The 25,884-nt window shown below is 42.3% G+C and overlaps 1 protein-coding gene across 1 annotated transcript in view; it reads right to left on the bottom strand.

Annotated features, from left to right (window-relative positions):
• Nucleotides 1-25,884, bottom strand: part of PARM1 (prostate androgen-regulated mucin-like protein 1) — a 313,841-nt gene that overhangs the window by 69,960 nt on the left and 217,997 nt on the right. The window contains exon 2 of the mRNA XM_069630569.1: nt 24,434-25,192. Coding sequence (XP_069486670.1) covers nt 24,434-25,192 — 759 coding nt within the window. The remainder of the gene's footprint in view (nt 1-24,433; nt 25,193-25,884) is intronic.

The following is a 25,884-nucleotide window of genomic DNA, read 5'->3' as shown; positions in this document are numbered from 1 at the left end:
GTGCTGGTTGGCTCTCCATATACAGCCGCTCCCCTTTCAAGTTCCTGCAGAGCTATGAATGGTCTTGTTCCTCAGTAGCTGTGTGACTGCATCTCTGTCTACTCAGCATTTTGTTCCCTGCACTCCTCCTCTGCACTCAGCCTCACTGGCCCATGCCCCTGGTGCCCCCTCTCACTTCTGCTCTTTTCCTCTATTTGCCCCACACCACTCGAACCCGCTGTCCATCGTAAGCAAAGTCAGCCAAACTGTTGATCACTTCAAAGCTCAACTTAAACTTCCCGTGCTTGCTAAAGAGGGCTTCCTACTTGTCACTCCCCCATCCTCTCTACCTGACCTTACCACCCACTCCAATGCAGCGTGATAATGCATGTTTGTGTCTTTGTACAGTACTCCTCTTCAGTGTGAAGGATTTGCCAACCAGCTTAATGTTATCTTTGGAAGACACCTGCTTCTTATATGTTATGAGTTCTACTCTTTTTCTGCCTGGTCTATGTCCCACTTTGTTAACACCCTCATAAAATGGGTCTCGGCTTGTTGATATCTCTGTGCTTTTTCACAGGTAGCCTTTGGGGCAATGCCTCCGCCATCTGAAAATGTTTTCTAAACAAAATGGACATCACTATTTTTCAAATAAATGCAAATACACACACATGCAAACACGGTTACTCCTATTGAAAGGGCCTGAGACACAGATTTAACAGCTGACATTTAACATTGATAATTTACAATAGAACAAAACAAGGTGAAGGACATTTTCTGCCTGATTCATGGAATTATTTGCGTGAAAAACGCAGATTTGCACGCCTTTCTGCCCGAAAATCCCCATACTTCAAACAGGGATTTTCGGGCAGAAAGGCGCGAAAATCTGCGTTTTTCACGCAAATAATTCCATGAATCAGGCTGTTTATGTCGGTCAAGGCCGGGAAATGATGGTGCAAAAACAAGATGCAATGCATTTAGACCTTCAATTTCCTCTTTACACCATTTTCTTTTGCTTTTAAGGCCGAGCAGGCTCCTGAAGCACAGTTAACATCTCGTCCACGATTTCCTCCTATGTCTTGAAAATATGTATTTTCTTCTACGCCTGCAGGGATAAAATGAATTGAGTCCTATGGAATTCGCCTCCATTTGGCACCTACTAAAAGCAAGTGCATAACACAGGAATCCATTGGTAAAGGCGGTCTGCAAAGTGTAACTAGCAAGCTGCATTTACTCTCCTGCCAGACAGAGCTTAAAAGGAAAGAGTAAAAGCGATTATGTGTGGTTGCACTCTTTACTTTTGCTCAGCACTTTTTGAATAGTGGAAATTGCATGCCGGGGACCCAACAGCAAGCACCTGCTGACATTGGCAGTCCCATGCATGCAGTTAGTACTTAATAGAAAATGATCTCCTCTGTGTCACCACTGATTGCTGTAATGGGAGCCATGCCTTTCGCCTTGCAAGAAATACTGCTAAGCCTACAGTGAGCACAGAGCTTCAAGAAAAAGCTCATTCATTTTCGCTTCTGTCCCAGGCTAACCAAAAGACCCAGGGCTATAACCCCCCTATAACGCCTCTGCACGACACCCAGCTCTTCCATTAGCTTCTGGTGAGGATATTAATCGATCCTATGACAATCTAGTTACAGAGCAAGAGTTTCAGACTTGTTCCACTTTTGCCAAAAACAAAACAAAGTATTGCATATTATTTATTTCCTGATATTTTTAGCAAAGATTAGCTCAGTCTCTGTGAAGAACTAGAACATACTGAAGTGTGTCTTTGACCCTAGTATGACCCAGACGCAATGGCTCCACTGGTTTCTCTGTCATGCTTCATTAACTAAGAGCAGCCTTAACCATAAGCTGCTTCGAAGCAGTGGATGACCGTCAACTATGGTTCCGTGCATGAACGTGCAGATGACAGCTTCTGGTAAGCAGTGTTTCATGGGCAATTAACAGCCCATGTACAGAATTTGCATTACTGTAAAGAGTCTTGGCAGACAGGCAATTTTCTATTTTTCCAGATGGAGGACTCTATCAATAATCCTTGTTGAGCAGCTGAACGCAGGATAATGCACACATGCATGCCCTAATCTAAAACTCTTAGAACCTCCAGCACATTGACTACGGTCACTGAGGGCGTTCCAACCACAAAGCGCATTGAGGCCATACAAATGGGGAAAGAGCGCTATATAAATAACCAAATACAATACAATGCAATAACTCTGTTGTTACGTGTAGGAAGTATGACTGTGTCAAAGGCCGCTGCGCTACCTTACTAGTGTTATGTGTGAATCTCAGCAGATAAACCAAGGTTCCCGACTTCTAACGCTAAACCTTAGCTTCCCTTACAATCATTAAACTTGTGTTTTCTGAGGCATGCTTCTTACCTAAAAGTACTGACTTGCTACAGTCTGCCCAAAATATATCTAAATTACTTCTAAGGGATCTAAGTAGATAATGCTACAGTCGGAGGCTGCTTCTACAAATCCATTCATGTAATAATAACTATAAACATTATGGTCCCAATTCGCAAAGAATTCCACTTGAGTTTAAAAAGTATGCCAGGTGCGCATTGCATCTGCTGCTAATTGCAAATTACACATGCATACTGATTCGTGTGTAATTGCACTTGTGCCACAAGGAATGAGTGCATGCCACAATATTCACATGCAAATGTACGTCGTTCAAAAACAAATCAGGCTCAATTCCCAGTTTCTCAAAAATAACACGGGAGGCAAAAAAGTCACTTTTCGTGAAAGGGCGGTCAAACTTTGGGTATCGTCTTATTAGTAGTTGAAGAAGTAGTAGTACTAGTAATAGTATCAGTAGCAGCAGGAGTTGTGGTAGTAGAGTAGAAGCACCAGTATTGGTAGCAGTAAAAAGCGTGTTTTAAGTACAAACCAATGAACAGCAGAAGCCAGTTTCATTGCATTGAATACATACAAATGTAGACACAAAATAATCAATTGGAAACATAGTAAATAAAACCCCAATAAAAAGAAATACCATATTAATAACACCCCAGAAAACAAAAACAGATGATATCATAGTAAAAAGGCTCAAATCATTCTTCTGCCACTCTATATAAAGCCATAACAAATTAGGAACAGCCCCAGATTTCCAGATTTGTATCATCACAGTGGCATGAATTTGATCGTCCAATGGGAGCCAGCCCAGGTAAGCCGGGCTTTAGATAAATGCTCCAATTTCCCCAACCGGAAGATAACATGGATAGCCCTATTCTGGGCTGTTTCTAGTTTCTTCAAATATGTTTTGCTAATGTCTAGATATATGAACTGTAGTACTGGAGGATCATGTACACAGCCAGAGCTTCATTGGAAATTGCTGGTGGTGTTCACTAAAATTACACACCACGTACTGATATTGAATATATGATAATGGGCCAATGTTACTACCACATAGGCCTGAGGGGAGATGGATAAGCGGCTGACAGATATGCCCTCCAGATTCCTGACCTCCTCCAATGGAGCCTGCAACGAGCAAAGATAGAAGCCACTGGAGAGACAGCATGTATGCCTCAGAGGGGCCGGGGGAGAGGAGAGGGGGGCAGCCCAGGAGCCATAGCTCTGTCTTAGTGAATCTAGTTCTGGAAAACAAATGTTTAAAAGTGAAACTTATTGATGGAGCTGTCTTCATGCTCAAATCTAACTTCCCCAAAGTTGAAATAGGGACAATGTGCTGCAGGAGCAAGTTTAATTTTTGGGTGAATCATATTGAACAATAGATGCCCATCTATTGGTGCATATGCAAATTAGGGTGGTAAGTGGTAGACCCCCGTCAGCCCATGAAGGTGCGGGTAGCCATTTATTATATGACCCTTGCCCAAAGTCTTGTGAATTAGACCTAAGTGGTAGCAGGTGAAATTGTACATTTTGTCCAACTTCTGGAAAAATGCTTTCCCAATTGGCGTCTATGTGTCACCACACCTCAATTCTTGTTCTCCACTGTTTAAATCTAAGGCTGTTTCATTCACTTCACCTGTATTTCCTGCTTAGCATACTTGCCATTTTGGCAGGCATTTTTTTATCAGGGACAGCAGAGCATGTCTGCTATTCCATGCCTCAATGCTGGGGGCCATCATTGTAAGTGTAAACAAGGATTTCTCATCTTCCAAGTGATGGAAACAGATGATCACCGAGGGGACATTCTGTCGTAATAAGAAGCAATATCTACTGGCAGCAATGACAACTACAGTATAACCACACTGCTCTTCTGGAGTTTTTCTAGGAGGAAAATGTTCACATTTGTCCTGAACCTTCTCTGTCTTATCTCACTGTGCAATATCTACAGGGCGCAGTTCTGAAAGAGATTCCTCTTCGATGTTTAGAAATGGGTACCGGGTAGCAGAGTCAGAGGTTGCCATATCTCTGTGAAACAGATTGGCCAGGGTACCACACTTTCCTGTGCGTTATTGTCATAACTAGGAGTAGTGATTATCCAAGTAGCTTATGTTTAAACCTCTGCAGTTCAGCTCTAACATCACTCTGCATGTGCCTAGTGATACATGGTTAGTCTGGGCCAGTACATTTCTAAAGAACTTGAACTGCATGCTCTATTCCTGCTTCACCGCAGAGCTGTCTCCAGTCTGGCACATCTGTAATCTTGGCTGGAGATAACATTTTGAAGTGCCTATTTTTTGAAGTTGGAAGTAAAATGTGTTCTTTGTAGCAAAAATAAGGAATTTCCATTCACAATGAGAGTATTTTTTAAGCGAGTAAAATGTATATTTTGAATTCAAAACAGATATCTTTTTGTACAACAATACCTGGAAGGCCGCTTATCATTAGGGCTGGTTACAATTATTAAGGAATAGGCCAAAGAAATGGGTACAACTTTATCCCACCATGCCTTATAACACATATCTATAGAACACTCGTTCTCCTTCAACAATATTTGCATCAAAAGCTTTTTTTCAGAAACAGATAGTATTATTATTTTATTTAATGGAAGAGCACATTCTGTACTTGTTTCTTTGTTTCACTTATAAACTAGCCATTTGTGATTTCAAGCATCCTTGTCTTGATCAAATATGTTCCTTTGTGGATGGCCTTGTTGTGTGTGCAGCGTCATTCTTGTGTCCCGGTTCCAACTAGGGCATTATCTCTGCACTATGGGCTGCCAATCACGTGACTAAGCCCCAGTAGTTAATGATGAGCTCTGTGAGACTAGGTCTGAATGAAATAAATGCTCTGCCAGGTGGCAATAAGTGGCTATGGGTTTAAAGGAGGCTGTGGCTTGAGGATTGACACTTGGAAGGCTATTCTAGGGAGGGAGGGGGGGTCTTCCTAAATCTTCCCTCGCTCCTCTGAAGACTGTCTTCTTGACCGTCTTATTGGACCGTGGGTGTGTGATGTTCGTGATCTGTTGATTGTTTTGTATTTTTTGCCCAATATCAGGGGGCCGGGACCCTGTAATTTAGTCTATTTGAGCCCTGATCTTTCAGATAAGCGTGCTTCAGCTCTGATAGTTTTAGTAGCTGGATGTGTGTGCTTGTCATAATCACATAATAATACCAAAGACCCGCCGGCCACCGTATCACGGTACGCCAACAGAGTTTGTATACAAACACAGCAGAGTCTCTTGAACGAAACCGTCAAGACTGGTTTACATCAGGGCAGTAAGATCCCATATTGAGACTAAATTATTCCACCAAGAACAAAGTATATCTGATTAAATTCAACAAATTAAAAAAGCGGATTGCTGGAGAAAGTCCCTACCAGGATACTGCTCCTGGTGATAGCTGCACTATTGAAAAGCACCTAATACAAGGCAACATGACATTATTTTGACACACCACACAACAATAATGACTTCGGAATCAGCTCATGTTTCCTTCCTGGCGCCAACAGAGTCTTTGCAAATAAGGTGTGTGTTTTGCCAGAAGTGCGCTCGCTCTTCCTCAATTATTTACTTGTTAACAACAGAAGTGGTGGTTGTTTGACGACTTGTAAAAATGTGGGGCCAAGCCACTTTCTACATTAGTACCACTTAAATGAGGTGTCAGTGTGTTCACTTAGAGGTTTGTGTATAGCTGTGAAATTTTTGCAGTCGCTTCATAGCGCTAGATTACAGTTAAGCTTGCTCAATGGGTCAGTGTTTTGTGTCCATGTTGCCAGGGGTGGACTGGGAACCAAAAGTGGCCCTGGAAATCATTTTCAAAGTGGCCCCCAGATTACACATTTTCAGCAAGCCCTACCCGTTTCCTATGGGAACATCTCAGGCCACACAAAAGAGGCCCAGGATGCAGAGGCCTACCGTGAAATCTCCAGAGTTGCCTATGGGCCAGCACCCCTGCCTGTTGCCCGCTCTGACACACTTACTAATGAACGCAACACGCGTTCAGAGACATAAACAAGACTCAACTTGCTGCTGCCACACTCCCAATGCTAAGCATTCCAAAGATAAGGCAGCGGCTCAGAAACACGGACCCGAGGCAGTCTTGTCATCTCGACCTCCACTGAACCCACTCAGTGCTTCCTGTTCCAATGGGTGCCGTTTTGCAGCGTCATTTGGCACTTTGTTTTCCGCGCGTCACGTGACTCTTGTTAAAAGGCTCGTGGTGTTCTTGTTTCCCCTCTGCTGCAATACATGGAAAGACGCGCACAGCCAGTGCAGCGTGGAGAGAGAGGCTGGCACCACGCCTGCAGAGCAGACGGGCAGGGATCGGCTTTCAGGCGGGATCAAATTGGATCGCCTTAACCTCGTACCGCGAGGCTTCCTGCTCACTCGCTCGCTCGGCTCTCGTCTCCGCTCTGTCTCTGCTCAACTCCTCAGTCGAGTTCCGATTCTGATTTGGAGACTCTGAGGAAAGGACCCACGTACGTGTGTGAGCGTGTCAAGCCGCACCTCTCTCTCTCTCTCCAACAGGTTTCACGCTGAGGCCGCTTCCGACACACTGTACACCAAAAATACAATTTTTAGTAGATTTATAATGAGTACCTATGTCTTTTCCTACATTTTATTGTGTTTTGTATTTTTTTTATTTAAGTAGTAGTAAGTTATTTTGTACTCTTTCATATTAAGAGCTCCCGTTACTGTGCGCTGAACAAATCTAATGAACCTAACTAAACTAAAGTGAAGTTTTATTTTTAACTCCCAAAGTACACGTAGCATGGCCATATATGGCTTATTATGAGTGTATAATACCTTAAGAATTCGCGAAAGATCCGATTGTGGTAAATATTTGAATAACAACTTTCATTTATTGAATTTTAAATGTATTTCTATTGTAATTGTAATTATTTATGAAATATATTATGTGTGAAACGCTTATTTTAACTAAAACCCACTAATACATAAATTGATTTTTTTTTTTAAGGATTACAAGAGTCGACCTTTCTGATATCCCAAGTATATGTGACACTGATTTATTTATTTAATTTGCAATTTATATAGCGCACCCAATCCTAGAGGATCTGGGCACCGAATCTTAAATCTGATTTATGGGGAAGGAACAGAGTCTTAATATCAGTAATAGAGTGACATCTCAGTAACTCGAAACCCAGTTGGGAATCCCAGTGAAGTTTTATCAACACAAATTGTTTTACAATTGCTATTGTAATCTGAAATGATGGGCGGGTTATATATAATTATATATGATTTGTGGACATGGATAGGTGATAAACAGTATTACATGAGCAAATGTTCATATATTCATATGTGTAAAGGTGCATGCATTTTGCGCTGATATTCTAGAAAGATCTCCCAAACAATGGATACATAAGGGACGTTCCATTCTCCCTGTGCCTCTTTAAATTAGTTACCTCACACTTAATTTTAGTGACAGATTTATAAATCAATGGGGAAAAAAACTAAATGGTTACAGGAAATAAAATACTTGGACAAATTCGAAGTGTTGCTTTGAAGGTTAACACTGGGTCGTTGCTAGGGGAAGGCAAAGCAGGTGAAGCCAGACCATGGCTCATTACAATCAAGGGGCAGGGAATAGACAATATCAGAATTCAGGGCAGTTCCAGAAAATGCATACCTACATAGTAGGGATCATGGATGAGGCGTCTGAAAGGACTGGAGTGGTTCACTTGCTACTCTATAACTGAAAAGTTTTTGTTATCGTTATAGAAGTGAACGGTCATATCTGTTTCTTGAAACATGACCTTTGGGTTGCAAATAAGTATTTTCTGTCTGCAAGGGATGTCATTTACTCAATAATTCATATAGCCCGCTGAAATTAACTAAACATTCTGTAGACAAGCAATTTGTTGATTATCTTGTGATCGAAGGAGGTACAAAAAATTGAAAGTCAAGTGAATTGCTACAAATGGCTCATTTTCCAGCTATGAACAGTAAAGTTAGATTATGAAGACAGTAAATTACAGAACAGCCTCCAAAGGTGTTTTTACGGAATGAACAATGATTGTCAGATTAAGAAACCCATTCCCTACCTGGCACACTGGTGTTTGTAGAGATTACTTGATTGCAAGTAAAATTGTATATTTTTCAAATGTGTTTGTATTCATATTTCAGACAGCAAGTGGAGTTTACAACGAAAGGAAACTTCCATCTAAACTACCCCCAACCTCCCACATGTTCCCATAGTCAGATCGGACTGATACATACAACCACACTTTGCTTCCATGATTTTGGCACTCAGATCTTAGCACAACATTTTCTCTGGTTTATAGACACTGATTATTAAACACATAAATGAGTCTTCGTTGCAACCCAGGCCTGTGTTTCCCAGGTAAATAAGTGCCCTACTGGTAATGCACCATCAAATACAGCAAAGAGGTCACTGAAAGAGTGTCTTTTCCCACAGTCTTCATGAGTATTGTGGGCCTATGTGGTCTATTATCATGTAGTACGTTCATGGGTTCTAGGTTTTAACACATTTCCTGTGGTTTGAGTTTATGGAGAATGTGACATGTTCCATGGCTAGATGGCCCCACGCTCTGTGAATCCACATCAATAAAAACACAGAGACAAATCATTTACACATTGTCGACCACGTTATCATGGCAGCTGAGGTTAGGGCTCTGATTTACCAGACCGCCCACACACATTTATTCAAGGGAAACATCCAGGTGTTGGTTGATTAGATTGTTGGCTTTCCTGTATAGTGAAGCGAGTATACCATCATTTCCTTCTAGTAACTTTTTCACCCCTTTTTCAAACAGTTCTCAGAGTGGGTTGGGAATTAATTTATCAATTTGGTAGGAACTAGATACCAATTTGGAGCACTTTGTACCTGAATTCCAAGTGTTGCATGCAATTGTTCATTATATGTTATCTCTCCACAGCTCTGAAATATCAGAATCCTTCAATCCTCCATTTAGCCGGTAGCTCCTCATCTTTAATGACCTTGAATTAACATCCATAGGTATCAGTGTGAGAGAATTCATTGTTCAAATACAGTTGGATATCCGCAGTGTCCTGGATTGCAGAGCCCCATGTCTAATTTGAAGGTTTCACAATCGATCACTCTTGATATCCATTAGACATCTTTACACTTTTTGACAGATTTTAATTTTCCCAAGATAAACACGCCAACTGTTGCATGGGAGCCAGCTTCCCTCCACTTTGTAAGCACATCATCTTTCAATGCTGGCTTCAAACTAGGATTATAGTGGAGTGGGGTGAGCATGGATGGAAAAGAAGTGAGATTATATTAATGGTCTTTTACAGCATCCCTGTAGATGTTTTTCATCTGATCGCTTGTGTAGGGGTGGACCTTAAATCAGCTTAACCAAAGACAGGCCCACCACTGAAGAAGCGAGTACACTGTTGTACATGAAGTGTGTTTATTGTACAAAAGCTACAGAGAGCGGTTAGATGGTGTTGCAGGACCAAACTAACTCAGGTCTCAACAATACAACATCAGTTGGCAGTTTATACACTTTTTGCAACCATTTAAAATACTTCCAGATACATTTATTACCTTCCACCCCCAAATATGATTGGACAAAACCTCTTCAAAGAAATCCCATCTTTCACCAATTTTTCAATTATCATTGGTCAGGCTTTTCTTCATTATCATGTTCAGATCAAGTTCAGTACACACCTCTTCTTGGGATTCATTGTAGTAGGTCCTGACGTCAGTACGTGGTTTAACAGAGGTATGGAAAACATAATTCATTGCTAGCATAAACTGGCCTAAAACCTCTAACTTGAAGTATGATTGCACATGGTTCTGAACCACAGATAGCCATCCATCTCTATTCCACAGACTCCTGGCATCTTAATCTAATTTATGCGGCCACAAGCACCCAAATTCTTAACCGTCGGACCCTGGCCTCAAGCCTTAGCTCTACTACCACCGACCAAATGACTAATCCCCTCTAAAGATTTAGGACTGGGAACCATGCCTTGTTTGTATGACCTTATAACGAAGTAACTAATTCTGTTTCCTGTCCTGCCACTTTCGAATGCCCATGTAAAAAAGCACCCCCTGTATGAGTTTGTGTTTGTGTTGCATTTGCAGTTTTAATATTGCTTCTTCCTACGTGATTCATAAAGATTTGTGACACTATCCCAGTTTTGCTGTCACCCCCCCACCCGCCATCTACACATAAATGGTCTACACAACATGAATCCCTCGCAATAAAGGGGACCATCCTTGACCATCCCGACCCAAGGATGCCACCAAATCTTATCTCAAAGGGTTTGGCCTGCAATGGCAGGGTCCCCAAAAGCCAATTTCTTTTCCATCACTCTTTGCAGCCATTAAAAACCTATGCTGAACTGGGCCACATCGAAGTAGACTTCAAAATCAGGGAATGGCAACCACAGTCTTGCCTCTGGGACTCTTCAGTAACAGATGCAAGATCCAGTGGGATTTCCCCCCAAACAAAAGCTAACATCATCTTGGTTTTAAACAAAGGATTGGGGGACCTGAAAAGCAAAGTACTCAAGCAAATAGACTCCTTTTGGAATAATATTAATCCTGATGGTTTCAATATTGCCAAGACATGAGATGCTTAGAGGGCTCAATTTTCTCAAAACCTAATTTGATTAATGTGTTTAGGGCATTTGTCTTGGCAAAGGGTTTCCACCTTTCTGTATGCCAAGGTATTTGCTGCTTTTAAGCCTGTGTGAAAGATGCTACCACCGTCTGCACATGGTTTATCATGTGTGGGGTTAGGGTCAAAGTCAGCATTTAGGATTTTCTGAAATGTACTTTCAACCCTTGGACTATCTTTTATGTATTTAATTCCTGTATTCAAAGAAGGGACTGGAGAAACTCCGGGAACAAAAATGTTGCATGCAAATATAGTGAGTTTCTGCTCATCCGAAGAGAATGGAATGAATTTGACACATCTGCTATTTCACATTTATTTTGGCTAGTTCTTCTAAGCTCACTACAAAATCGAGTGGAAATTGGGAGCATATCTGTTTAGTGTCTCTCTGAAGTGTAAATCCATCTGATTTAGGACAACTGGCTAGGACTCTGGCCATAGGATGCTTATAGCCTGCCTGGTACATGTTATAAAATGTTCCCTGAAGGCTATTTCTATTATGGAATGGAAATGAAAGAAATCTGGGACATTGTTGAGAAATCTGCTTTCCATTTCATGCAAAGTAGGCTCCAACATCCACATGTTGAGATTTTTCCAGGCAATATTCCTCTTTTATTGAAGAAACGTACAGCAACGCCTTTTGTGTACGTTGATTAAACGTATTATCTCAATATGATTATATCTCTTTCTATTTACTTTACATTACTTTGTGATGTTGTGTTAAAAGTGGCAAAAGGAAAGAATTGATAGACATAGCTAGTGTTTAAAAATTATGAGGCATTAACAAGATAGACAAGGTGAGGGAAACTGATGGGTTAGTAGACCATGCCACATCTGAAGGTGTAAATTGCCTGCAGTGTATACACTTGACAGCTGTCATGATGTAGACAGGATTATACCTTTTGTCAGTAGTTAATATGTCAGATTTAGCAAACACCTTTGTCTTCTAAACAGTTAATTTTTCTATTTTTGACACAGCAGAACACACCACCTAATCTGATAAACAACACAGGGGCAGTGGATACCCAGCACATCCCTTTTGACTTTACTTTAACCCTACTTTAACCCTACAACTTCATTGTCAATGTCCACTTTGCACCACAAGTCTGATCTGGGTAATGTAACTGGGAGTACTTCTGATGGATGTATCATATCGGGGATGGGGATATGTGCTGATGATAGAATTAAGCTATGGACTAAAACGATAGATTTCCAACTTTTGGGAACAACTGCGAGAGTTGAGGGAAGGTACCAGGCCAATCAGCTATAGAGGGTTATCTGCTCTGAAGGAACTTCAAGACAATATTAATTACCGATTCCCTGTTGGGTGTTCCACCCAACTGCTTCTCTGATCTCTAAAATCAGTATAGAGTTTTGGAAAGCCAAACAATTTACTTTGTGTGGTGGTGGATTAGGGATATGCTCCCTGATTGGAGGCAATTATTTAACTGTTGGAACAAAAGGAGACTCAATCAATATCAAATCGTATCCACTCGGGGTCCTTATGGCATGAAAATATGCCTCTTGGTTAAAAAATAGTCAAGGAGTGTGACTTAAATTTAATTATTGTGAATTTAAAATAAATGGAATATATTATCTCAGACTATATAGTGTCCTCTGACCTGGACGTAGGAGTCTAGGAATGAAGACAAAGCGAAATCCCATGGTTGATATGGAATTCTAAAAGGACAATGGGGGATAAAGAGGTGCATTTGCCCAAGTCATGGGCCTCATAACATTGGCCATGTAACGTTAGAAGAAGTCAGTTGCCTGACATTTTTATCCTCAAAGTCACAAGACGCCTTACCACCTGAACTGAGATACTTGCCCCAAAAGGAGAAGGAGGAAAGGTGAGGTCATTAAGTCAAGCAGAGAACATTTCAGTCAATCTTTGGAGAAGCCTGATTGAATCCAGCTGATGGACTGCAGAGAAATGAGAGCCCGCTGGAGAAGGAAATTATTTTTTTAAATATTTGTTTTATTACCGCGTTGCAAAGTTGTACAAAAAACGACTTTTAACACAACAAACAAAATACACGAGACAATGTAAGAATAAAAGTCATCAATCCCCAAACATAACGTGAATCGCTTAACTATCTCTCAGTAAGTCAATAATTGGTCCAGTCCACCATGATCAAGGCAATCTTTCTCCATAAAACAGTAAAGAAAATAATACAAGGCTTGTTGTTTCCACTCATAACCAAACACCCAAGCTCAGCAGCTTTAAGGGCAGTCAAACTCATTTCCGCCAACGACACACAGGTCGTCAATAGATGTTTGGCAGGTTGGAGTTGGTTGTCTCCGTACAATCAGCATAGGCGGGAAGTCCCCAGGATATTCACCCAGGCTCCTAATAATTTCCAATGCCCTAACAGAATTCATTTTTACTTGAGATAATCCCAGAGCAAGGGGTTACCCACAAAGTGATGAATGTACTTCGGAGTTTCTCCCCGGGTAAGTACATGGTCAATGGATGGACCACTTTTGCTCCTTGCAGCGAGGTCAACAATTAGCTGTTCATAGTTTTGTTGCAATAGGCCACTTTTCATGACAGCTTTATAGCGCTGGAACTGATATTTCAAAAGGTCACCCGGGACCAAAGAAAACCATCTATCAGCAATGAGTTTAATGTTGGATACAGCACTATTATGCATGAAAGAAACCTTAGTATGAGTAGTATTAAATAACTCAGAGTATTTATTTCAGCGTTAGTCAGTTTTCAATATGTATTTAGACAAGAAAGTTGAAATATCACCAATCATGGAACGATACAAAACTCGAGCATCTGAAGCGAGTATAAACAATTTCTTTAACGACTCCAGCTTAGTTACTTCAGCAAGATTATCAAAAACCCAACTTTCTGCTCCATATGTGAGGATAGGTGAATGTTTGGCAAGGTAAATTCCGGATAATGTTCCTACAGAATAACCCTGCCATTATGTGCCAATTTTCCAATGCCCCCTATTACTTGGGAAGATTTAAATTTGGCAAATTCAAGATGTGGGCTGGGAGGATAGCTCAGGGGCAACACGCTTGCCTTGAAAGCAAGACGACGCTGAGCAATACAGGCTCGATCCCTGGGTCTGTGCATAGAAACCTCTGGGTATTAAGCGCGTTATAAATAACCAATTACAATGTCGAAGGCCACGTAATTTACAATCCAAATGAGTACCAAAGTATTTATATTCAGTTAGCACTTCTAAGGTATTTCCGTCACTGATGTAATGGTGGCCCCCACTGCTCCTGTGGTGCGGGGGCCCCTGCCCCATATGTCCTGGGAGGGGCCGAAAATTGGAGTAAAATAAATGCAAAAACTAAATTTTTAACAACAAATTCTCTCTGCATTCATAAAGAAATAATTTCTGTAACAGAAATAATTTCTTTATGAAGGCAGAGTGACTACAAAAAGAAACTTTCTTTTTTAAGTCTGAGGGCACCCTCACCCAAAAGAAATAGCTTATTTGTTAAAGAAATTATTTCCGTTATGGCTCGGTCCTTAACGGAAATAATTTCTTTATGAAGTCAGATTGACTTAAAAAAGAAACAAATTCTTTTTGAAGTAATAGGGCTCCCTCACTCCCATGACGTGTGCATGTGTGATTATATGGTGAAAGGGTGCACACCTAAATGTATAGGTGGCTGCCTGTGTGAGTGTATGGTGAAAGGGTGTACATAAATGTATGGGTGGCTGGGTGTGTGTGTATGGTGAAAGGGTGCACACTTAAATGTATCAGTGGGTGCCTGAGTGTGCCTGTATGGTGAAAGAGTGCACACTTAAATGTATGGATGGCTGGGTGTGCATGTGTGTATATGGTGAATGACGTGTGTGCTTGTGTTCAGGGGCACAACAAAACCTACATTATTGAGGGCTAACCCTTCAAAAGTTGGGAGAGGCGCTAACTTGACGGGCAGTGGGGGAGCGACAAACTTATTTGTGTGGGGGCATCTAACTTCTTTACGCATTTTAATGAGACTATTCTAGTGCAGCTTCAATGTTACAAGCAGTTAACTCCCTCCTTTAAGTCTGAAAGCACCCACTTATGGACTGCTGTGTGACTGAGCAGTCTCATGTTCCTTTTCTACTCTTCCAATCACTCCTCTGGCATGCAAATACTAAACCCACTTCAGGATTTCAATTGCCTAAAAAATGTGACATTTGAATGCAGGTACTAAATGCTTTACGTTAGTAATTGCTGGGCCCTTGTTAACAGCGAAACCCAGGTGCCGTTAAACATCTGTGTCCAGTACTGTCTGGGAACTGCTCTGTAGGTCATCCATGTTGAGTCAACATAGCCCAAATTTCAAGGGGGGAGTGCTGAAGCCCAGTCAGCTCAATGGTGTTGCACCACTACTTCTGTTTAATGGCTTGATTACTTATTGGCAATCTTCACTACTCCTAGCACTCGGCTTCCTCGTCTCAGTACATGTGTATGAAGCAGTACTTGTGTATGAGGTTCTCTGCCTCATACACAAGTACTGGGATGAGGTAGCGGTACATGGAGGTAATGCCTGACTTAGCTACCTGTACTCTTCATTACTCCTAGTCACACTCTTCATCATTCCAGTACTTACCTTTGAGGCAAGGAGCCTCATACGTAAGCACTGGGACAAGGAAGAGGACGTGAAGGTAACTCTGGGCCAAGGAGATGATTTTGGAGGTTGGGGTAGGGGGAGGGAGAGAGAGAGGGGATGTATGGGGGGGATTGTGTGATAAATCCTAATGGTCGTCGATGTTCAGGCAAAGCAGGTATGACATGTGGCATTAGTGGCTAGAGAGGCATTTTGGTGCAGCCAGTCTAGTCATTCCTCAGTTTGGTATGACTTTTTTGTTTAACTGGGCATTTCTGATAAGGCAGTCCTGCTAAGTGTAATTACCTAGCTAGACAAGGCATTTGGGTGCTGCCAGTCTAGCCATTTATTTATGCGGCATTCTATATTTTTCTGGGCATCTGTGATAAAATGATATGATATGATAAGTAATGTATAACTTATAACAGGCCTGTTTTTCTACGCACGAAGACAGAGGGAGGACAAGACAAGCAATCTTCCTAGGCCTTGTGTCATTTAGATTGTGCAAGTGCGTGAACAAGAAGTGCAAGGGGGAGGGGAAAACAGGGCAGCAATGCTCTGAGTAAGTGCGCCAGGGCAGCGTGGCATTGGGTAGTGCAAGGAGAACAAGGGACTGTAGGGTTACATTTACAGCCCCTGAATGCCCGATAGGCCCGGAGGCAGTGCAAGGGAGACTGATCAAGAAAGAGCCTGGACTCAGTGAGACTCTGAGGGTAGCCAAGCAACCAGTCGGTACAGCAGACAGGTAGATCAGGAAGGTCAGCAGGGGAGGGAGAGAGAAAGCAGTGGAGAAGAAGAAAGTTTTGAGCTGCTTCCGGAACTTTGGGTGATCCGGCTCAAGTTTGAGAGGGGCAGGGAGGCCATTCCAGAGGGAGGCACCTGCAGAGGAGAGAGATCTACCCCCCCAATCTCTGCCTGGAGAAGCGCCTAACCCTAAGAGAGTTGGAGGTAGCTCAGCAAAGGGCTCGAGAAAGAAGGTATTTTGGAAGGGATCGTTGGATGTATTGAGTGCCTCTGCCCCAGAAAGCCTTGTGGACAATGCAAAGGGTCTTGAACTTGATCCTTGCAGCCACCAGGAGCCAGTGGAGAGATTTCAGGACTGGAGACATACAGTCCCTGGGCTTGAGGCCAAGGATAAGTCTTTCAGTCCTGTTCTGGATTAGTTGCAGAGGATGGAGAGTAGAGGAAGGCAATTGAGAAGTGGCTGTTGCAGTAGTCCAGCCTAAAGAGAACCAGGGCTCTGGAGACAGTGAGCTTCTGGGGGAAAGTGAGAAAGGGAAGAGTCCATTTGAGGATGTGCAGCTGGTAGTGGAACTTCTTGGCGATGTCCGAGATGTGAGGAGAGAAAGAGAGAGTGGAGTCGAACAAGACACCAATGTTTTTTGCGTTGCAGGAAGGCGACGGAAGAGGGCCCAAGGCGGGCAGCCAGAGTAAGAGAGGAAAGGCAGGGTTCCCATTGAGAAGGATCTCTGTTTGACTTGTATTAAGGCAGAGATCGTTGGAGGCGCACCAATCCTGAATTGTGGATAGACAGTCAGGAATGAGCGAGAGAGGAGAAGAAGCTGAGGAAAGCCTGAAGGAAAGCTGAGTGTAATCAGCATAACACTGAAAGCTAGAGAAGGTAGAGATCTGGTGGGCCAAAGAGTCCAAGTAGAGGTTGAAAAACCAGTGTGAGAATATAGAGCCCTTGGGAACACCACAGGTAGAGAGAGAGAAGTGGTGAGAGAAAGGGACCAAGTTGGACCTGGGAGGGGCGGTCCAAGAGGAAGGTTAGCCAATCCAAGGCCTGATCCGTGATACCCAGGTCCTCACAGAGTTCATTGATTAGGATGGCATGGTTGACAGTGTCAAAAGCAGAGGAAATATCAAGGACGATGAGGACAGAAGGAATGCCGGAATCAAGGTTAGAAAGCAGACCTTCACAGGTGTTCAGGAGGGCAGTTTCTGTGCCTCTGGCAGCTCTGAAGCCAAACATATGGTCATGGAGACAACCAACAGATTCAGTGTGGAGAGTAATCTGGGAGATGGCCAGCTTTTTCTAAGAGTTTGACCAGGAAAGGGTGATGGAGATTGGGCAATAGTTTGCTGGGCAGGTAGGATTGGCAGACGGCTTCTTGAGGAGTGGGTGCACAAGGGAGTGCTTAAGGGGAGAGTGGAACTTTCCAGTGGCGAATGAGTGATTACAGAAATCATCCAAGGCTGGAGCGAGGGTGTCAGTGTGGTTCTTGATGGTTCTGGAGGAGCAGGCAAGCACTTGTCTGGATGACACTTTCATAGATCGGACTTGTCTACAAACCTTGTCAGGTGTTGTCAGAGAGAAAGAGGGGAAAGGAGGAGGAGAGGGAGAGGAGATAGAGGGCAGGATGTCCTGAGATTTAGCAGAGATGTGAGAGGCCAGAGACGTACAGAGGGAACAGGAGAGGTAGAGACCGCAACAGGATTGGCCAGTTCCTTTCAGATTTTAAATAGTTTGGCCGTGTTGTTAGAGGACGCAGCGACGCGGGCCCGAATGAGTGCTCCCTTCTTGATGAGTGTTATTGCTTCGACTGGCATTTTGGTGCAACCAGCCTAGGTATGTCTAAATGTGGCCTGGCATGCTTTACTGCAATGTTATTACGTGTCTACACTGGTCCACATTGTGCAGCCAGTTGGACACATTTTGCATGGCATTTTTAAAAGCAAAGCATTAATGTTCCTGTGCACTGTTAGTGATTTACATGTGTTGGATTGGTGTAACCCTACAAAACAATTGCAAACACTGGCTTTTTAGCCAATTTTTCTCATGAAGTGTGCTGTATGTTGCATTAAAACACATATTTATATCTTTCTCCTTGTGCAGTGTGTGGCAGACCCCTTCAGCAGCACGCTTGTGCGTATTGTGCAAGTGTGGTAATCTAGGCCAGCCCATAGTGTGGCGCGACCCATGGTTTATTGCCGAGCTAGGGTGACCCTCAGCATGGCTCACAGGGGGCCCCCCAAATTTTGTGTTACGCCACTGATTTCCCTCCAAGTACCAATGTGCGATCTTGGTCTTTCCAAAGGGGGAGGGGACCATAACCTTGGTTTTATTTATATTCACAACCAGGGAGTTGGAATCGAGAAGGTTTTTAAATAATTTAAAGAAGCCTGGAGTCCGCCCGGGGTGAGGTCCAGCAGCACAATGTCATCGGCATAGACCATCCACTGGAGAGGTGTATTCCCCAGTTTCAGGGCAATCGATGTCAGATTGAGTAGAGCCACTCCCATATCTGCCAAGTAAAGATTAAATAACAGGGGAGCAAGAATGTATCCCTGCTTCAATCCTTGCTGGGTGCGGATCCAGTTGGACTTCGTGCCAGATCGGTCTAGTCGGATCTTAACCCTAGTGTGATCGTGGAGAGAGATGATCATTGAAAGTAAGCCAGGCAGAATATTCCAGTCAGACAACTTATGTCAAAGTCTATTCCTGCTGACAGAGTCAAAAGCGGCACTATATTCAATGAAGGCCACAAATACTGCTCTCCCGCGAATATACCAAGCCTGCTGAATGCCCCTCAACAGGGCAAGACTGTTTGTCGCAGTGTTGAGTCCTTTCTGGAAACCCGTTTGATTTAACGGGATGAGCTTGAGGGCATCTGCCCAATAGTTCATTTAGCAACAGGTGGGCAAATATTTGTGCTGAGGCGCCAATATCACCAACAGGCGGTAATTTCCAGGATCAGCATGGTTCCCCTTTTTCAGAATGAGTACTATAATGCTGTCACACCAAGAAGAAGGAACACATTGAGATTTGCTAATCCAGTTAATTAGCCAGTCTAGACTAGTGGCCCAGTAGTCAGCATCTGCTTTAATCAAAGAACTGCAGATTCCATTGGCTGGGGGCCCTCAAAGACTTATTTCCTATAACCAATCTCAATATGTCTATGGGATGTTTAGTCTATGTCCATTTAGAGGGAGACCTGGCAATTGGAAGCAACGTCGCAAGACCCACCACAGGATGTAGTAATGTGTTCAACCCAAAAGACTCTCAGTCACAGGGGAGTAATCATTAATAACCCCCCACAACTGTCTGGAGTCATTTGCAAGGGCAAAATGATCCAAAGATTCCAAACGTAAACATTGTTAATGATATCTATGGTGTCACAACCACTTGTGGAAGATATTTTAGTTTTTTGTTTTTGCCTGCAAGGCGTGTTCACAGAGTCAAAAGCCCACAAGGATAACTCAGGTAGGGCCTTACATAGTTCTCTTTGCTTAATAACAATTAGTCTATCAAACGAATGGTGGTGGGCAATCTTGCGGCCAATTGCCAATCTTGCATTTGTACCTCTTTTGGCAATGTTTGTGGAGATAACAGCAATAGACTCCTCGAAGTCATTAATAGCAACTCTCGAGGAGACAACCATTATGTCCAGGCCCCTGACCACGCTGAGATCCGAAAAAGACACCAATGATGCCTGCATACGAGATGAAACCTCTGCCAGCTTACTGCCACTCCAGTAAATATGTTTTAAGGCAGAGTTAACACTCAATTCTCCCGGCTGAGTGTAGACTAGAGCCGGTAATGAGAAATTTAGGCAAGCCACAAGGGGCAAATGATCACTTTCTAGTCGATGAACTACAACCATATCAAGGAACAATGAAGAAGTATTAACTGTAAAAATAGCAGAGTTTGATAATTAATGTTTTCTTGATTAGCAAAGAAACCTATTTGATTAACAATTCGTACTACTCTTTTAATGTCATCAGGAGTTATTTGTATTCAAGAACTAAAATGAGCAACAATACAGCATGTTTGTGTAACGCTGAAGTAAGTCATTAATGAGATGAGTGTCTGTAAAATGGAAAGGTTATCTTCTTGGACACAAATAGATGTGATAACAAATCTATGAAAACAGTTTTCAGTGCAAGGCTCTGCAGCTGTGTGCAGTCAGTGTTGTAAGGAGATGTTCATGAATCAAAAATAAAAATGGTAAAGGAAATTCATAGCCTGAGACTAAGTATGTAGTATGGTGTTGTGGTAGGCTTTGCCTGTCATTGATAGCAACTGTTTTCATTATAGAGTCAAATGCCACTTTCAGTGGATGCAGGGCCGCTAACTGCCCTCAAGCCCAAGCCAGATAAGCCAAAGTGCAGCATTCCAGGCCTGCGTTGCCATGAAAGCAGTATTTATTGCTCTTAGCACTTCGAACCACCATCAGTGGTGCTGAAATTCGGTGCTGAAATGTGTTTAATTTTTAAGAGAATCGGGCTTTGCACAGGAACTGAAGGTGTGCCAGGAGGTGGGAAGCAGGAGGCGGGGGTTTGAGGTGTGGAGCTCCAGTGGAGATTTGGCCTGAGGCACCACTTGCAGGGATGGTTGAGCAAGCAGCGCTGCAGGCCGGCATGTAAGGCAGACAGCTACTTGCAGATTCCAGATTGGCCAGCTCTCTTGCACAAGTGCTAATATATAATGCAATCAATAGTAGAGCAAAGTGCACCTGGAGGCTAACTACAGTGTATGATATGGCAGTAGATCTGTAGATGTGCAGGCGGGATAGAAGTATTGATCACTACTTTGCATAAACATCTAGTTTGCATTGTGTATTCATTATGTAAGCGGAAAGAAAGGAAGAGACTAAGCAGAGTCGATGGTGTAGCAGGCAGACATGTGGGCAAACTAGGGGGAATATTGTAGTTTGCGGCCATTTCACTTTCAGGGTAGCTTGTATAAATCAACAGGGTGATAAGGTAGAATATCATAGGGTTTGGGATCAGCTCATGGATGAAGCACCAGTTGCACAGATGAATGCAACCAGCAGGTAACAGAACTAGGTTTACCATCAAAAGTTGGCCACGTGATCATGTACATTTTCAAAAGTGTCTGCCCGTCAATATTTTGCATCTTCCCCAACAAAATGAAATATAGTTGACACTATGAGATTTAGATACACTCACCTAAAATTTACAGAAAAACATGGAGTGGAGACAATACAGTGTTTTACAGTAGCAATACTGTAATTATGCATTATCTAACAAGTTATATTTTTGAGGATGGAATTGCACGAGTGCCTTTTAAAAAAAAACATCCCTTACTATATGCCGGTCTTTGCCAAACCAGATATAGTTAGCTTAATAAAAGTATCACCCTGATTACTTCTGGTTTGCAATTATTTTAAAAAGAAAGAACGTGTCTCGCCTAGGACTCTCAGACAGGCCTTTGGCACTTTCGGATTAGAGATGATTACTGCTGCAATCTCTATATTTACCCCTTTGAATTTACAGTGAACAGAGAAAAGATGGTGAAGAGAGTCCAGAGGTCAAGAGACGAATGCAGGGAAAGCTGTGCTTTCATTGACCATTGTAATTTAAATAGCAGGCTGTGCTATACAAGTGTCAAACCTACATAATTGCATTGCAAATTGCTATACAGCACTGCTTATTTTATGCCTTCCAAAATGCTACAGAACTTATTACTGATTCCGATGGAAATGCTCCATTAGTCATAGTAAATCCATCAGAATAAAGAAGGCCAGCCCACTCGAGGCCCCTCTTACAAGAACGGGAAAACTATTTTTAAACCAGAGTACACTTGACTAATTGCTCCATTAGATAAGTATCAAACATCGGCAGATGCAACATCTACACAACAAACTGCGGTGACTTACAAGTATGGTGTTTTATTTGTACACTGCCGACGGTGCTTAGTGGAAGTAGTTAGAAACCTCTAGTCTATCTATAGAACTGCAATATATATTGAAATAACCAATGCTCTAAACAGTCATAGCCTTGCATTAGCTCCAAATGAAGCAAGATAAAGTGAGGTGCTCATGCTGAAGGGGCTAGAATAATCTGGGCAGACAGAAAATGAACAAATGATCAATGCCATGAATATTGTTAGTCATTTGTGGTGCACTAGCAGCAGCCTTTTTGTGAGAGTAGGTCTTTCAGATCAGATACGGGTTATGGCCATGAGTCAAACCGAAGTTCATAAACCTGTAAGGGTTGCTTTTTAAAGCAAAATCAATGACTTCTGTGGAACCCAATAAAGATCATGAATGTTCTCTGATATATACAAATAGGGTGTGGCTTTGGCCTCTAACCACTCGTTATTTTTGGAGGTGAGTGTACTGGAAATGGTGCCAGAAACTCATCTTCTTACCCTGCATGTGCTATTTGAGGCTACACAGATGATTCACTTTGGAGGGATGTCATGTTGGCAAAATAGAAATCTTCCCTGGAAACATTTCAATGGATGTAGACTCGAGAAGCACTTTTATTGCAGTAGAAAGAGTTGTCTATTGATGGACTGGTCGAGAGATACTGGATATGTGGTCAATTGGATTCCTGGTGCATGACTGCTTCATAGGTACCGCGATTGAACATATTCTACCTTATCATACATCCACAACCGTGCTGTAGTACTGGTAGTCCTCTCAGTATCAGTATTCACCATATAACAACTAATCTACATAAGGAGTCTTGACGTTTAGCACACTGATTCCTGCACATTACTTCTCTCTGGACACAGTGACTAAACGTCCAATCAGAGAACCAACTGGACTGACCACAATGGACTCCAATAAGAACAAAGTACGAAGAGGGCCGTTTTGTAATGATAGAAAATACTGTTTCTACGGCACTTTTGTCCATCATATGTCATTCGATGTACCAACAATTGCTTTGTAGTGGCTATACATTGATATATTTGATTGTCCCTTAAGTTCCCACATGGCTATGTAAATCTAAACATAACGGAGAAGGAAAGAAAGACCATGAAAGAAAGTGAACCCCAAACAAGAAAACAAAACCTTTCCTCAAAAAGCAAGAACTCTGGCTCTGTGTCGACACAGCTAAAAGGAAAACCATGTCATCAACTTACATTACAAAATAACTCTCTAGTGGGATACAGAGGAGAACAGGGATCACAGTAAACATGAATAGAGTGCATCATCTTGCATTACATTTTTAGTTTTGACTCCTAGTGCAACACCTAATCTTTTGCCATAAGAGATAACATGGAGATGGATATGAGGAGGGTTACCCAGTCTGCAGATGTTGTTTGCTTTTATAGCAAATAGAGAGGCCATGTTGGAATGGGGAACTTCCCAGCCTAACACAATGGAACGTTCCTATTATGAATTATCTAAATCAAATGCTTTTGTTTAGATCTTTAAAATATGGGTATATTGGAATTTGGGATTTGTATGCTTTTGGATATATTGATAAATGGCTTTACTGTGATTTTGTAAATTGGCATAACTGTATCTAGAATGCTAACTGGGCGCAGCTGTTCCTGATCTGAAAAGTGGATAGCAACAGTTGGCATACTTGTTTTTTCATGGCAATATTGGCAATGTCATGCATCATTGGGATTGTCAAACCAAATCTTGTAATAGTATAATAATTGATCTTTCATGGCATTACCTTGTGTATATCATAGCAGTAGCACAGAATATTTTGTCATTACATGACACGCCATGGTGTTTCCTGGGCATATGATGGCAGTAGCTAGCAAATGGCAGGAAACATGATTCCAATGCTTATATATAAGCCAAGACTATTGGCCCAGTTAATACTGGTTTTGAATTTTTAATGCAAAGGCTCTTGTCCCTTCATACAGAATTGCAGAGGTCCTTCCAATCGGGCACAGAGAGGAGTGAAATCGAAAGCTATTTTTAATAAATTCTTCAAATTACTAGCTGTGTATTATAACTAAGTCACTTTCTTTTACCCCTTTAATTGTGGAGGACATGTATGCCCACATTTTAGTGACAACAGCAAATTAAGTTTGTCTGCAATGCGGCAAGAATGTATGCTGAAGTTCAGTGGTTCAGAAGTATACTGTTTAATGCCTTAATGTTTGTTTGGTTTTTCAAGCTATTCAGTTGAAACATAGAGTACATGGGTCAAACAACTGTTTATCTTACCTGAGCTCAATGCCTTAGGCACCTGTTTCATGGCTACAGAAGGTGTATTTATCCCTTCATTTTGTGATGTATTTCTGGTGGTGGTTGCCGATGATATATCCATGCGACTTGTGGTACTAGTTTGCACAACTGAAGGAACAAAAGTCTTGTTTGTGGAATCTAGCACTGTTGACAGGGACGTGTTCGGAGACTGAGTGGACACATATGTGCCTCCATTTGAAGAAGCATTTGTTGAACTGCTCAGTGTTGGTGATGATGGCGGGAGTGATTCTGTAGGCAATGTGTTGTTTGTAGTCCCAATAGGTGTCACGGTAGTAGCATGTTTGGTTTCATTTATTACCACTGTGGAATTTGAGGTTGTGGAAATTACAGTTGCATTGTTAGATTTGGGGGTTTGAGAAACCGTTGATGGGAACACAGTGGAGGTGTTACTGTCTACAGCTGTAGTTGGGACACCAATTGGTACAGTAGTGGAAGCTGCTTCGTTTGAAGTGTTTGAAGTGGTAGCAGTTAATGCCTGACCAGCAGTTGTTGCAGTTATAGTATTTGGCTCTGTTGGCTTTGCTGTCGCTCGACTCACTGGAATAGCCTGTGTAGCTGTTGTTGGTTGTGTGTCTCTTGCGGCTGGAGTAGGGTCTGTAGCGGAACTGATATGAATAGTTTCTTCAGTGGTGGAAATGGTTGGCTTCAAGTCAGTTGCAGCAGAAACAAGGCTGCTGTTTTCTTCAGCTTGTGCAAGTAAACCGTTGGAGTATAATCCTGAGGATTCAGAAAACAGTTACAAGTAAGAGTTAATGATATGTAGACATGATCAGTGACCTTTAAGCATCATTAGTGTGCATAACATTGCATGACTGGGCAATCACCAGGTTTAACAGATTTACCAGATACATCTCGGGTAAACACAGAGGCGTTGCTAGGGGTGGGCCTGAGGGGGCTATAGCCTCAGGTCTTTTGGTTGTAGCCCCGGATCGAAGTTTAGGGGTTACAAACAAAAAGGATAGCTAGCTCCCAGTCCCGACAGTCCCAAAATTAGCTTAGCCCCGGATCTTTCCCAGACCTAGCAACAATTACTTTACATTGCATAATAGGTTCACTGCAGGGTGAGGAGTATATTCAACGCCTGCAACATGCAGCACCCCAGATATTCTGGACTATGACTCCCAAGACCCCCCACTATTGAAAATTCTGTCTAGGGCGGTCTAAGGTTGATGGAATGTGTAGAGAGCCACAGATTGCAAACCCTTGTTTTATATTATCAAAGACAGGTTGAAGAACTCCACCACTCACTGACAGATGTAGCTCATACATCAGCTCAAGAGAAGAGAATGAAGAAGGGGGCAATTCCCACTTAGCCTCTTTTGCAGATCTGACACAGAAATCATTTGCATCAACTCTCTACCTTGCCTGACATTTGTGATGGGTATTCTAAAAATCCCATGCCGAAGCCT

Source organism: Ambystoma mexicanum, chromosome 6q, assembly GCF_040938575.1.
Source record: "Ambystoma mexicanum isolate Mex_15411 chromosome 6q, UKY_AmexF1_1, whole genome shotgun sequence".
In the NCBI taxonomy this organism is placed as follows: Eukaryota; Metazoa; Chordata; class Amphibia; order Caudata; family Ambystomatidae; genus Ambystoma; species Ambystoma mexicanum.
The sequence above is the reverse complement of the archived record's forward strand: the minus strand, read 5'-3'. Positions and strand labels throughout refer to the sequence as shown.